The sequence below is a fragment of the Scyliorhinus torazame genome, chromosome 11 (assembly GCF_047496885.1).
Source record: "Scyliorhinus torazame isolate Kashiwa2021f chromosome 11, sScyTor2.1, whole genome shotgun sequence".
Taxonomy (NCBI): Eukaryota; Metazoa; Chordata; class Chondrichthyes; order Carcharhiniformes; family Scyliorhinidae; genus Scyliorhinus; species Scyliorhinus torazame.
Genome location: NC_092717.1, coordinates 139,687,176 through 139,699,778, shown reverse-complemented (window position 1 = coordinate 139,699,778; position 12,603 = coordinate 139,687,176). Strand labels below are relative to the sequence as shown.

Here is a 12,603-nt window from a genome sequence, read left to right as displayed (position 1 = left end):
TTGAGCTCTTCCACACAGCATTTCAAGAACTGTTGTTGTTCAGGGCCCCATGTTAAACTGCCACCTTCCGACGCCATCTTGGTTTTTGCTTGCCTTCCTTGCTGCTGTTCTAAAGGATCCACTGCAATCCGGCCACTTTCTCCTCCTTTTTCCATCCGTATCCAGGGGGGATTCCCTTCTGGTTTACCGCACAGTGTTTTTAGCCGTCAAAATTGCCGTTGGGACTCCTATCAAGAGCCCAAAAGTCTGTTTCACCGGGAGCTGCCGAAACGTGCGACTCAGCTGGTCATCGCCGCACCCGGAAGTCCTGTCCGCAAATATTCAATGTTGCCGCCACCACCGGGTTTGTGGTAAACTTTTTAAGGTGAGAACGGTAGCGGCGCCGTCACCAGCGCCTCTAAACTCGTCCCTTTACAGGACTTTCTCTCCAGTCTTTTCCACGCCTCTCCCTCACCCTCCATCATCCATTTACGTATCATTGCCACATTGGCGGCCCAATAGTAATCGCCCAAGTTCGGTAGTGCCAATCCTCCTCTGTCCCTACTACGCTGAAGGAACCCCCTCTTACTCTCGGAACTTTCCCTGCCCACACGAAGCTCGTGATGCTCCTGTCTATTTTATTTAAAAAGGTCTTGGTGATTAGTATAGGGAGACATTGAAATACAAATAAGAACCTCGGGAGGACCATCATCTTAATTGCTTGCACTCTGCCCGCCAGCGATAGAGGCTGCATGTCCCACCTCATGAAGTCCTCCTCCATTTGTTCTACCAGCCGTGTCAGATTAAGTCTGTGCAAGGTTCCCCAGCTCCTAGCGATCTGAATCCCCAGGTATCGGAAGTTTCTTTCCACTTTCCTTCGAGGCAAGCCTTCTATCTCTCTACTCTGGTCCCCTGGATGTATCACAAATAATTCACTCTTCCCCATGTTTAGCCTATACCCAGAGAAATCCCCGAACCCCCTCAAAATTCGCATAACCTTTATCATCCCCCCCGCTGGGTCCGACACGTATAACAATAGGTCATCCGCGTATAACGAGACTCGGTGTTCTTCTCCCCCTCTAATCACCCCTCTCCATTTCCTGGAGTCTCTCAACGCCATGGCCAGAGGTTCAATTGCCAACGCGAACAACAATGGAGACAGCAGGCATCCCTGTCTTGTTCCCCTGTATAGTCGGAAATACTCCGATCTGTGTCGACCTGTAACTACGCTTGCCGTTGGAGCCCCATAAAGAAGTCTAACCCAGCTAATAAACCCGTTCCCAAACCCAAACCTCCTTAACACTTCCCATAAATACTCCCACTCCACCCTATCAAATGCCTTCTCTGCGTCCATTGCCGCCACCATCTCTGCCTCCCCCTCCACTGGGGGCATCATTATCACCCCTAATAGTCATCGCACGTTAACATTCAGTTGTCTCCCTTTTACGAACCCTGTCTGGTCTTCGTGCACCACCCCCGGGACACAGCCCTCTATCCTCGATGCCAGTGCCTTTGCCAACAATTTGGCGCCCACGTTCAACAATGAAATGGGTCTATAGGACCCGCACTGCAACGGATCTTTATCCCTCTTCAAAATTAACGATATCGTCGCCTCCGACATCGTCGGGGGTAGAGTCCCCCCTTCCCTGGCCTCATTGAACGTCCTCACCATCAACGGGGCCAACAAGTCCACATATTTTCTGTAATATTCCACCGGGAACCCGTCTGGTCCCGGGGCCAAATCGCTTAGTCAACGACCTCAATAAAACTCGGAGATAAATGTCAAGTGGCACCAGATACTTCCCTCCTAACAAGGAGGGATGAACTGGAGTTATGCACTGCCACTCTGACATAATTCATCACACTGGATTAAGAGTTATGCTGACAGAGACGGAGGGCAGGGGAAGCCCTTTTCAAAATCTAATGAATCAGAAAGTAAAAATACATTTGTGTTAAAGTCTAAAAAGAAACATAAAATTTGAAATAAATAAGCAGTCATATAGGAAATAGATTCTCATGAAACCTGATCAATAAAGCCCACTTGCTCACCTGTGACTCATGATCTGTGCAAAATCTTTGCTCTTTAGTTGTATGTTGATGTCGGGTATCTCCTCTGCCCGATACATCACCACCTCAAGGCATTGTGTTTTTAGCACGCCATATAGCTTTGGTAATAGGAAAAATACTGCATTCAGGAACCTTGAAAACAAACATACACAAGGCGCATAAGAACTTCAAATATTAATGCCAACTTCTTCAAATTCAATGTCCATTCAAAATCCTCTTACACCAGTTAGTCATCAACAAAATTAATCATTGGAAAATGCCGTAACAGAACAGCAGTTTCTGTGAAAGCACATGATTAATAAGAAATCAAGATTTCAGGATGTAATACCATAATCCCCTCCTTATGGAACTATCAGTGAGCAGCCAAACACAAATGAATCCTTTCAGCTCCTCCTCCATTTAAAATATTTTCATCAAACTTTAGTACTGCTTTGCTGGGAGACCCCCTACTAATCTTGAAATAAACAATCCAGAATAACTAAATTAGACTAATTTAACAGAGAGAAAAATCTTCCAGTTATTCATTGAACTCCAAAGAGGGAAAGAAACGTTGACTCCAAATACATAAAAATTGTAGAAGATTCTTGATAACAAAAAGGATGAAACAATGTGAGTGTGGGACTGAGGTTGCAATCAGATAAGCCATGTTGTTGAATGGCGGAACAGACTCAAGGGTACGAGAGGTGAACTCTTGCTCCTAATACTTCTGTTTGTATGCAAGATCATGCTGTTGTTGCCAAGAAAATGAGAACAAGATGGGCCTATTTACCCATCCAACTATCATCCAACTCTCGACTTGTACTAGTCTGAGCATTTTATCATCAATAATCTCTGATTCTGATGGACAAAGTACCAGGGGCTTGCATACCATCAATGCCCATGTGTAACCCTCATTAAGTGAGCGCCAAACAGCAAGTAGAAATCAACATCACGCTGAGGCTCTATTTTAATTTAAGCTCCGCTAATGGACTGATGATTTAAAAACAATTGTACATTTTACAGCATCTTGCAATTGTTAATTTATTGAAACCGTTCCTGAAAGTTACAGTCAAGAGATCATTGAAGGTCCACCGCCAATGTAATGTTTAGCTGTGGCTCAGTTCACTTTATCTTCTGGGTCAGATGGGGTTGTGGGTTCATTGTCTCAGGCTTCAGCACAACAGGGCTAATGCTCGTACATGAATGAAATTTTAGAGGACTCCACAAATTTCTGGCGGTTCTGCAATTGTAAGCAGCAATCTCAGTTAGAGAAGAATTACTGGTATAAATAAGTAAGTTTAAAGGGAACTATACTTCACATTCTCTTGTGCTTTTACCTGGGAATACTTCATATGGACATTGGGACTCAGAAGTAGAAAACTTCTTACTCGCTTTTCAGTTTAATTGACGCAAAATTCACCTAAATGTGAAAAGGCAATAGAAACAAACGCGGGGATTTTCCACACACTCCCATGGCGTGTTTCTTGGTGGCCAGTCATTGGGATCTTCTGATCCTGCTGCTGTCAATGGGATTTTCCATTGAATTCTCCCCCGGTCACCAGGAAACCCACAGTGGGGGTTCGCCATGGTGGGGCCAGAGATCCCGCTGGTGAGAACGGCCGGAAAATCTCCACCTGCCTTCAGTAATCGTTAACCCACCCCCAATATACCAGAAGCAATAAAATATTTAAAAAGGAAAAGATAGTGTGAAACCAAAATGTTTCAATTGGCCTAAATTAGCCCGAGGGGACTCAGTTCAGAACCTGGTTCAGTATTCAACCCTACTGACTCAATGTACAATATAAATTAAACTGGCTCCAAAAATCAGTTGTTGTACCGGATCTTTTCAATCAGCATAGTAGGAGCGTACTGTAAAGTTATGTTTTTTCAGGATGCAGTACAAATTTCAACTCATTACCTGTCAGCAAAAGGTGGGAAATGCTTGACAATCTTATTCAAACACACAATAAACTTGTCCTCCTTTGTGTTGCGAAGTTGCTGTAATTCCTTAACAACTAAATCATGAATCGCATCATCCATTTGCTGCAAAATAAAAATGTGGCTGTAATATTTAACATTATACACCAACAGCTGGGCAAAGATCAGAAGAATTACATTACTTTGCTGCAATAATGGATAAAATGAAGTTATTTTAGCAGCAAAGCAAGAAGATCGACAACTTTTCTTCAGAACTTGTACTTGTCAGCTGACTTAATGGACATGTTTAGCTAGGATCATTGGGGGGTTTTGAGGCTAGAGCGGAGTTATTTAATCTGCTTGGGTGGCTACTGAAGACAGGTCTTTCCTTAACCTCTTTTCCTTAACTTCCTAATGCTTCTGGATTATAAATGCTGATGGGTTCTGTAAATAGTATTCAAAACTTTGAGCGGGATTGCTATCTTTACTCAAAAGTTAATTATTTTACTCAAAGTTATACATAGGCCTCGACAAAATTGTGACCACGATGGATGGAAGAGATTGCGGATTTAAAAGAAAAATATGTCTGCACTTTCGTGGCTGCACGCTCAGGTATGCAAGTGTCACAACCTAGAGATGCGGGACATTTAATTATATTAGGTTCCCGCAGTGCCACAAGCAGTTGGATTTAATTTTAACTGTTAACATGCAGGTTTCCCAATGCTCAGGAAACTTTCCATAAAAAGGGAAGTAGGAGTTCCCAGCTCAGGAAGATAAGGACTGTTTACAGCACTCCTTGTAGGCTAGGATGAGCAGGGATACTTCTGCCCCACTCATCCCCTCCTTTCCCAACAATAGAAGCCTTCAGTCTCCCTTCTGCAAATTGCAGTCTCTCTTTCCCCACCTCTGCGACTACTGACCTCCCTCATGTCCTGATATCTGACCTCTCTTCTTTCCATAACGACCACCCTTTCCGCCCCTCAGGCTCAAACATTTCTCCCCACTCTCATTTGATGCTTTTCCCAATGATTTTCCCATCCAGCCAATCTGTCCATCTGGTCTCCTGCCAGGCAGAACACAGAACTTGAGAGTTATACCGAGGTTCTGTTGTTAAATTAAGATTAGACTATGCACAAGCATATTTGCGTTATTGTACTTTTTTGTCTTCTGGGTGATGGAGATTTATGCTCGCCTCCTGACTTGAACTCCAAATTCAGCCCAAAATATTAATGAGATAATAAAATACTCTGTTTAATCCAAGGAAACCATGCAGATAACACCATCATAAGGAGTAAGCTACAATAGTGGAAGCATAATCTGATATTTTGAAGCCTTAGATTGTTAAATGCTAAATAGAGTTCCATAATAACACTGCAATCCTACGGAGTATAATAGTTCAAACTGGTTTAAAAAAAGTAATGTCACACATCAGAACTACAGTGAAATCTCCATTATTCATCATTGTGGAGAGGTTTCTTTGGTCGTGGTCGTGGCGGCGGTTGGGGGGGGGGCGGGGGGGGGGGTCCACCAGCAGGAAACTGCCACTGCCTTTGGAAAATAGCCCAAACGTCGGGCCATATTTGACCTAATTAGCTGCCCACCTCCATGGAGCGGGGTGCCAATGTTGTTCCCAGCCCACCCCAGGTAATTCTCCTGGAGGCGGCAAAGCATTGGGGACCTCTCCTGACACTTCTACAAAGTGCAATTCGATGCTTTGTCAATACGAGATGCAAAGAACTCAATTTAGCAAGAGGAAAAGTGTCAAACTCGCTCTCCAATCTTCATATTTATAAATTTACATTTGGAATAAAATGGCTGCATAGTTGAAACATCATGCTGTGATACATCAGATATTGGCTGATGACAACAGTTCCCCAAACAGTGACATTATGATTTACCTGCATCACTACATGATAAGAGGCAAGGTTAAAACTTCAAAGAAAAGTCCTATTGCTCCAATCTTGTGCACAGTTAGAATAGAAAAATAATGCTGGCTGACATCGGAGAAAGACCCCTCCCTATCCTCATTGAGGAATGATATCTGGTATAGGAAACTAAAGAGGGAGGGTCATGAATTCCTTAAACGAGGAAAAAGTTCATGTTCAACAATAACTGTATCCACATCTGCTGCGCTCCCGCACACCCCACCATGTGACTCATAAGGCAGAAAGTCAATATACACTCAAAAGACTGCCAAGAAAAAGTCTACCAAAAACAAAGAAGTTGCATCAAATTTTAAAAAAAAAATTTTTTTAAATAAGGTTGCTCACATTTTCTGCTAAGTATTGCAGGACCAGTCCAAGGACCTCTGCAGCAGCTACATACACCTCCTTATATCGTGTTAAGGAAATGTTTTGCACCAATCTTTGAAAGTATCTGACAGAAAAAAAATATGCATTAAGACAATCTGCTCATACAAGTTTTAAATAATTAAGTACAAATTGCTGTCATTCAATACAGTATCTAGAATAAAGGAAACACTATACAGGTATAGTAACATAATATAACAACTTTCACGCATTTTGATTGAAAAAAAGACTGGAACTATTTATTTATTGCAGATCAACAAAAACATTTTTCTTTCATTTCCTAAATAATATTTTCCTAATATAACAACCTTCACACATTTTGAATAAAAAAAGAGACTGGGCCTGATCCCAGGGGGTGCAGTGGGACCCGCCAAAAGCCCATTGACTTTCAGTGGGACCGGAAGATCCCGGCCTATGTTTTGTGCAAACTTGGGGAGTCTTCATCGAGTCCCCTTATGGCAGATGTGTATGCCTGAACAACTGTCAAACTATACCACAGGGCAGCATTGTAGCGCAGCGGTTAGCATTGCTGCCTCACGGTGCTGAGGTCCCAGGTTCGATCCCAGCTCTGGGTCACTGTCCGCGTGGAGTTTGCACATTCTCCCCGTGTTTGCGTGGGTTTCGCTCCGACAACCCAAAGATGTGCAGGATAGGTGGATTGGCCACATTGAGTTGCCCCTTAATTGGAAAAAATGAATTGGGTACTCTAAATTTTTTTTTTTTTTTTTTTTTTAAAACTACGTCCCCCACCACCCATGCCAGAGTAACCCTAATATTAAGATTCCTTTCAGTCTGTTTGGATGAACGAAACTGTGCAGAGCATTTAGGATTACTGTAATCTAACTCAGTGCGAGGGTTACTCCCTTCGATGGAAACTAAAATTGGGCAGGGTATAATGCAGGCAGCTAACCTGGGCCTGCCCAATTTCCAACGGGTGGATATTTTTTCTTTACTCTTTCTGGGATATGGGCATCACCGACAAGGCCAGCATTTGTCGATTGTCCCAAATTGCCCTTAACCAAGTAGTTTGCTGAGCTATTTCAGAGGGTAGTTGAGAGCCAACCACATTGCTGTGGGTCTGGAGTGACATGTAGGGCAGACCAAGTAAGGGTGGCAGATTTTCTTCCCCAAAAGGACATTAGTGAAACAATAGGTTTTTATGACAATTGATGATATTTTCATGGTCATCATTACAGAGTCTAGCTTTCAATTCCAGATTCTTTTGGTAATTGAATTTAAATTCCTCTAGCTGTCGTGGGATTTTCAACCCATAGCCCCGAGGCATTAGCCTGGGTCTCTGGGTCACCAGTCTTGTGACTAATGTCACTATGCTATCATCTCTCCTATGCCACCATCTCCCCTATTTTATTATCCTTGCTAATTTGGGAAGCACTTGTAGAAACATCACACATTCTGCAGTGAGTCGGGAAGCTGGGAGTAACGGTCCAGGTTCAGATACATATACTGACTGAGCTGGCTGAGTCTTGAAGGACATACCAGTTAGACTGGTCCTATGACAGGTGGTGAGAGAACCAAGAACTTACTTGACCTCGTTACCACCAATTTAGCTGCCGCAAATACATCTATCCATGGCGGTGTTGGTGGGAGTGACCACCACAGTCCTTGTGGAATGAATGTGCTACTTTCATACTGAAGATACTGTTTATCATCTTGTGTGGCACGACCACCATACTGAATGGGATAGATTCAAAACAAGACTAGTAGCTCGAAAACTGAGCATCCATAAGGTGCTATGGACTATCAGCAGCAGAATTGTATTCCATTAATCTATAATCTTTAGGTCTGGCACATCCCTCGCTCTACCGTTACCATTAAGCTGTGGGACCAATCCTGATTCAATGAGAAGTGCAGGAGAGCATGCCAGGAACAAGATTAAGCGCACCTAAAATGAGGCTGCATGCTATAGACAGTAAGTGATCCCATAATCAACAATCAGTTCAAAGTGCTGTAGTCCTGCCACATCCAGTCGTGAATGGTGGTGGACAATTAACTATTTGGAGGAGATAGCTCAAGAAAAATCCTCATTCCCAATGATGGGGAAGCCCAGCATGCCAGTGCAAAAGACAGGATGAAACATTTTCGACCATCTACAGCCAGAAGTGCCAAATGAATGATTAATCACCACCTGTTCTTGGTGTTTCCATCATCATAGATGCCAGTCTTCAAACAATTCAATTCACTCCAAGTGCTGTCAAAAAACAGGTGAAAGGACTGGACATATCAAAGACTATGGGCGCGAGTCTCCACCCCCACGCCGAAGTGGCCGTGCCGTCGTGAACGCCGTCGAGGTTCACGACAGCGCGGAACGGCCCCGGTCCCGACCGATTCAGGCCCTGACAATGGGCCAGTATGGGGGCCGTGTCATCTACCCGCGCCAGGCCTTGTCGCCCGCGTAAAAGCGGCGCCGAATAGATGACGCGGCCGGCACCGCATAACGGACGCATGCGCGGTTGCCGTCCTGTCCAAATCCGCCCCGCAAGAAGATGGGGGACGGATCTTGCGGGGCCGCGGAAGGAAGGAGGTCCTCCTTCAGAGAGGACGGCCCGACGATCGGTGGGCACCGATCGCGGGCCACCCCACATTCAAGGTGAAGCCCGGGGCAGGATCCCCCCTCGCCCCCCCCCACAGGCCGCCCCCCCAGCGTTCACACACCACCCACGACTGTAGCGACCAGGTGTGGACGGCGCCAGGGAGAACCCGCCGTTTTGGCCTGGCCGCTCGGCCCGTCCGGGCCTCAGAATCGCGGGGGTGCCGGAGAATCGCCATTTTGGGTATCTCCGGCGATTCTCCGGCCTGCGAAACTCGACCGGCCCATTCCCGCCGCTTGGGAGAATCGCGGGAGGGCGTCGGACCGGCGTCCCTGGAAATTTCGGCGGCCCAGGCAATTCTCCCAACCGGCGTGGGAGTAGAGAATCGCGCCCTATGGGTGCCGAAAGGTTTCCTGGTTGCATTGAAGACTTATGCTCCATAACTGGCTACAGCCTTAGACAAGTTATTCCAGTGCAGCTACAACACCGGCATCTACCCAACAAGGTGGAAAATTGTCCAGGTCTGTCCTCTACACAAAGAGGAGGACAAATCCAATCTGGCCAATTATCACCCCATCAGTCTATTTTCAATAATCAGAAAAGGGATGGGGGTTTGTCTTGATAATCCTGTCACGTGGCACTTACTGAACAATATTCCACTTAACCCATTGCTCAGTTTAGGTTCCACCAGGGCCACTCTGCTCCCAACCTCATTGGGGTCTTCGTCCAAACTTGGGCAAAATAGCTGAATTGCAGAGGGGAGGTGAAAGTAATTCCCTTGACATCAAGGCAGTACTTGACCGTATGGTATCAAGGTGCCCTAGTAAAAATTGAGTCAATGGGAATCAAAGGAATTGTTGGATTCTCTCTCAGCACAAAGGAAGATGGTTGTGGCTGTTGTAGGCCAATCATCTCAGCATGAAGATTTTGTTGCAGTCCCTGACCTCCTCGGGGTATTGTCCTCGACCCAAGCATCTTCATCAGCTGCTCCATCAATGGCCATCATAAGGTCAGAAGTGGGATGGTCGCGGAAGATTGCACAGCATTTAGTACCATTTGCAACTTCTCAGATACAACATGGACCAAGGTCTGTCTTGCCAGGTAGGTTGTAAGTTAAAATTCACACCACACAATGGCCATGCTATGATCCATCGCTAACAAGAGAGAAGTTAATCATCTCCCTATGACATTCAACAGTATACCACTGTTGAATGCCCCATTATCAACATCCTGGAGTTTATCATTGGCCAGAAATTGAACTGGATCAGCCATATAAATACTGTAGCTGCAAGAGGAAGTCAGAGGCCGGGAATTCTGCAGCAAGTATCTCACCTCCAGACTCCTCCAAATCTGTTTCCAAATCTATAAGGATGAGTGCACCACAACAACATTCAAGCTCAACATCATCCAGGAGCAAGTACACTCCTTGATCAGTCTCCCATTCACCACCTTAAACATTGATTCCATCCGCCACCAATGCACAAAGTGCATCATCGACACGATGTGCTGCATCAATTCGCCAAGCCTCCTTCGACAGCACCTTCCAAGGACAGCAGACACATGGGAACACTACCACCTGCAAATTACTGGCTTGGGACTATATTACCTTCACTATGACATTCCTTCACTGTCGATGGGTCAAAATACAGAAACTCCCTAACAGCACTGTGGCTGTACCTACATCACATAGACTGAAGTGGTTCAAGGTGGATCACCATCACCTTCTTTAGTTTTCAATAACCAGAGACGATTAGTTCAGCAGATTAAAAGATCGCTGTTTTGGCACTGGAACGCTCAAGAGACCCATTTACATGGATACATAGAAGATAGGAGCAGGAGGAGGCCTTTTGGCCCTTCAAACCTGCTCCGCCATTCATCACGATCATGGCTGATCATCCAACTCAATAGCCTAATCCTGCTTTCTCCCCATAGCCTTTGATCCCATATCCAGCCGTCTCTTGAATATATTCAACGTTTTAACATCAACTACTTCCTGTGGTGATGAATTCCACAGGTTCACCACTCTGTGTAAAGAAATGTCTCCTTATCTTTGTCCGAAATGGTTTACCTTGAATCCCCAGGCTGCGATCCCTGGTTCTGGACAACCCATCATTGGTAACATCTTCCCTGCATTTACCCTGCCTAGTCCTGTTAGAATTTTATAAGTCTTTTATAAGTGAACTCTGAATGTAGCACCAATTACTGTGAAATTAGGGGCGGGCAATAAATGCCTGCCTAGCCAGCGATGCTTACATCCAGTGAAAAGATATATTTTTTAAATTTACAAGTTTATAGACATTCTGCATCATTACCCGCACTGAAAGCAATTTTACTTCTATGAAAAGGGCTCACTTGATACATTCCATTCTCATTCCTACTGATAACAGGTGAAATAGAAAGAAGGATTCTTAACAAAATGAAAAGCAGCTTGTTTTTTTCAAAAATTAATAGCCCACTGATTGTGTTTTATTCTTAAAAGTAAAATCTTTTCTCTTCTGCACTTTTGCTAATTGGTTATTAAATTTCAGAGATGATTACCATGTTTCCATTTTTCACTCCGAGAAATTCAGGCCCCAAGTATCCAAAGTCTATTTGAATATGTGGTTGTTATTTTAATCATAAATTCTTCTCATTCTTCCCAGAGTTGTCTGTTCTATCGAGTGTGGAATCAGAAGTAACTGTACATCGAGTCCAATGGGTGGTTGATGTGCCACTTGAACAGTGCAAAATGACTATAGATGTTCAAGTTGAATAGTTTCTTAATTTAATACATAGCAACAACGCTGCAGATTGAAATTTCACTCAACATGTGATGCGCAATGTTGTCTCTATATAAACATGTGCTTACAATGTATACACTAACGGCACAATGCCACAGAATTTCATTACTAAGCACGGTTTCATTCTATTTTTATTACAATTTTAGATTCATGAAACTCCAGTTCTGGAAATCATGGAAATTTGATTTGCAGTTTCAGAATCCTCAAGTTTTTCCTGTTAATATTAGCAAATACTTTTTAATCTTACCTTTCACTGTCAATTGCACATGTAGGCTCATATGGAGGCAAGTTATTGGCAAGGACTATCCCAAGTAACTGGATGCCCACAGAGTTGTCTTTGGTATTCGGATCCCTTCCAGCAAATCGTTCAAAGATCAAGCTGCACAATTGACAATAACATTTTCAAATGTTAAGATAAAACATGCATGACAGTAACAAAGATCTTTTACGTATTTAATCTAACAGCAGTTGCTACAATGTTGTACATTGTATAACGCAACATTTTTTCCCTTTTACTATTATCTTATCCAAAAGAACAAAGCAAAGTACAGCACAGGAACAGGCCCTTCGGCCCTCCAAGCCTGCGCCGACCATGTTGCCCGTCTAAACTAAAATCTTTTACACTTCCGGGGTCCGTATCCCTCTATTTCCATCCTATTCATGTATTTGTCAAGATGCCCCTTAAACGTCACTATCATCCCTGCTTCCATCACCTACCCCAGCAGCGAGTTCCAGGCACCCACTACCCTCGGTGTAAAAAAACTTGCCTCGTACATCTCCTCTAAATCTTGCCCCTCGCACCTTAAACCTATGCCTCCTAGTAATTGACCCCTCTACCCTGGGAAAAAGCCTCTGACTATCCACTCTATCTATGCCCCTCATAATTTTGGAGACCTCTAAGGTTCTATACAGCTGCAATATGACTTGCCAATTTTTATACTCGGTGCCCTGGCCAATGAAGGCAAGCACGCTGTATGCCTTCTTGACTACCTTCTCCACCTGTGTACTGTACACCTAGATCTC

The 12,603-nt window shown here is 44.2% G+C and overlaps 1 protein-coding gene across 5 annotated transcripts in view; it reads right to left on the bottom strand.

The window, feature by feature from the left end:
* Nucleotides 1-12,603, bottom strand: part of prkdc (protein kinase, DNA-activated, catalytic subunit) — a 344,146-nt gene that overhangs the window by 177,869 nt on the left and 153,674 nt on the right. For all 5 annotated transcript variants that reach the window (XM_072467802.1, XM_072467803.1, XM_072467800.1 and 2 more), the window contains 4 exons: nucleotides 11,828-11,959; nucleotides 6,213-6,318; nucleotides 3,944-4,068; nucleotides 2,029-2,178 (listed from right to left, as the gene is read on the bottom strand). In XM_072467802.1, the coding sequence (XP_072323903.1) occupies nucleotides 2,029-2,178; nucleotides 3,944-4,068; nucleotides 6,213-6,318; nucleotides 11,828-11,959 (513 nt within the window). The remainder of the gene's footprint in view (nucleotides 1-2,028; nucleotides 2,179-3,943; nucleotides 4,069-6,212; nucleotides 6,319-11,827; nucleotides 11,960-12,603) is intronic.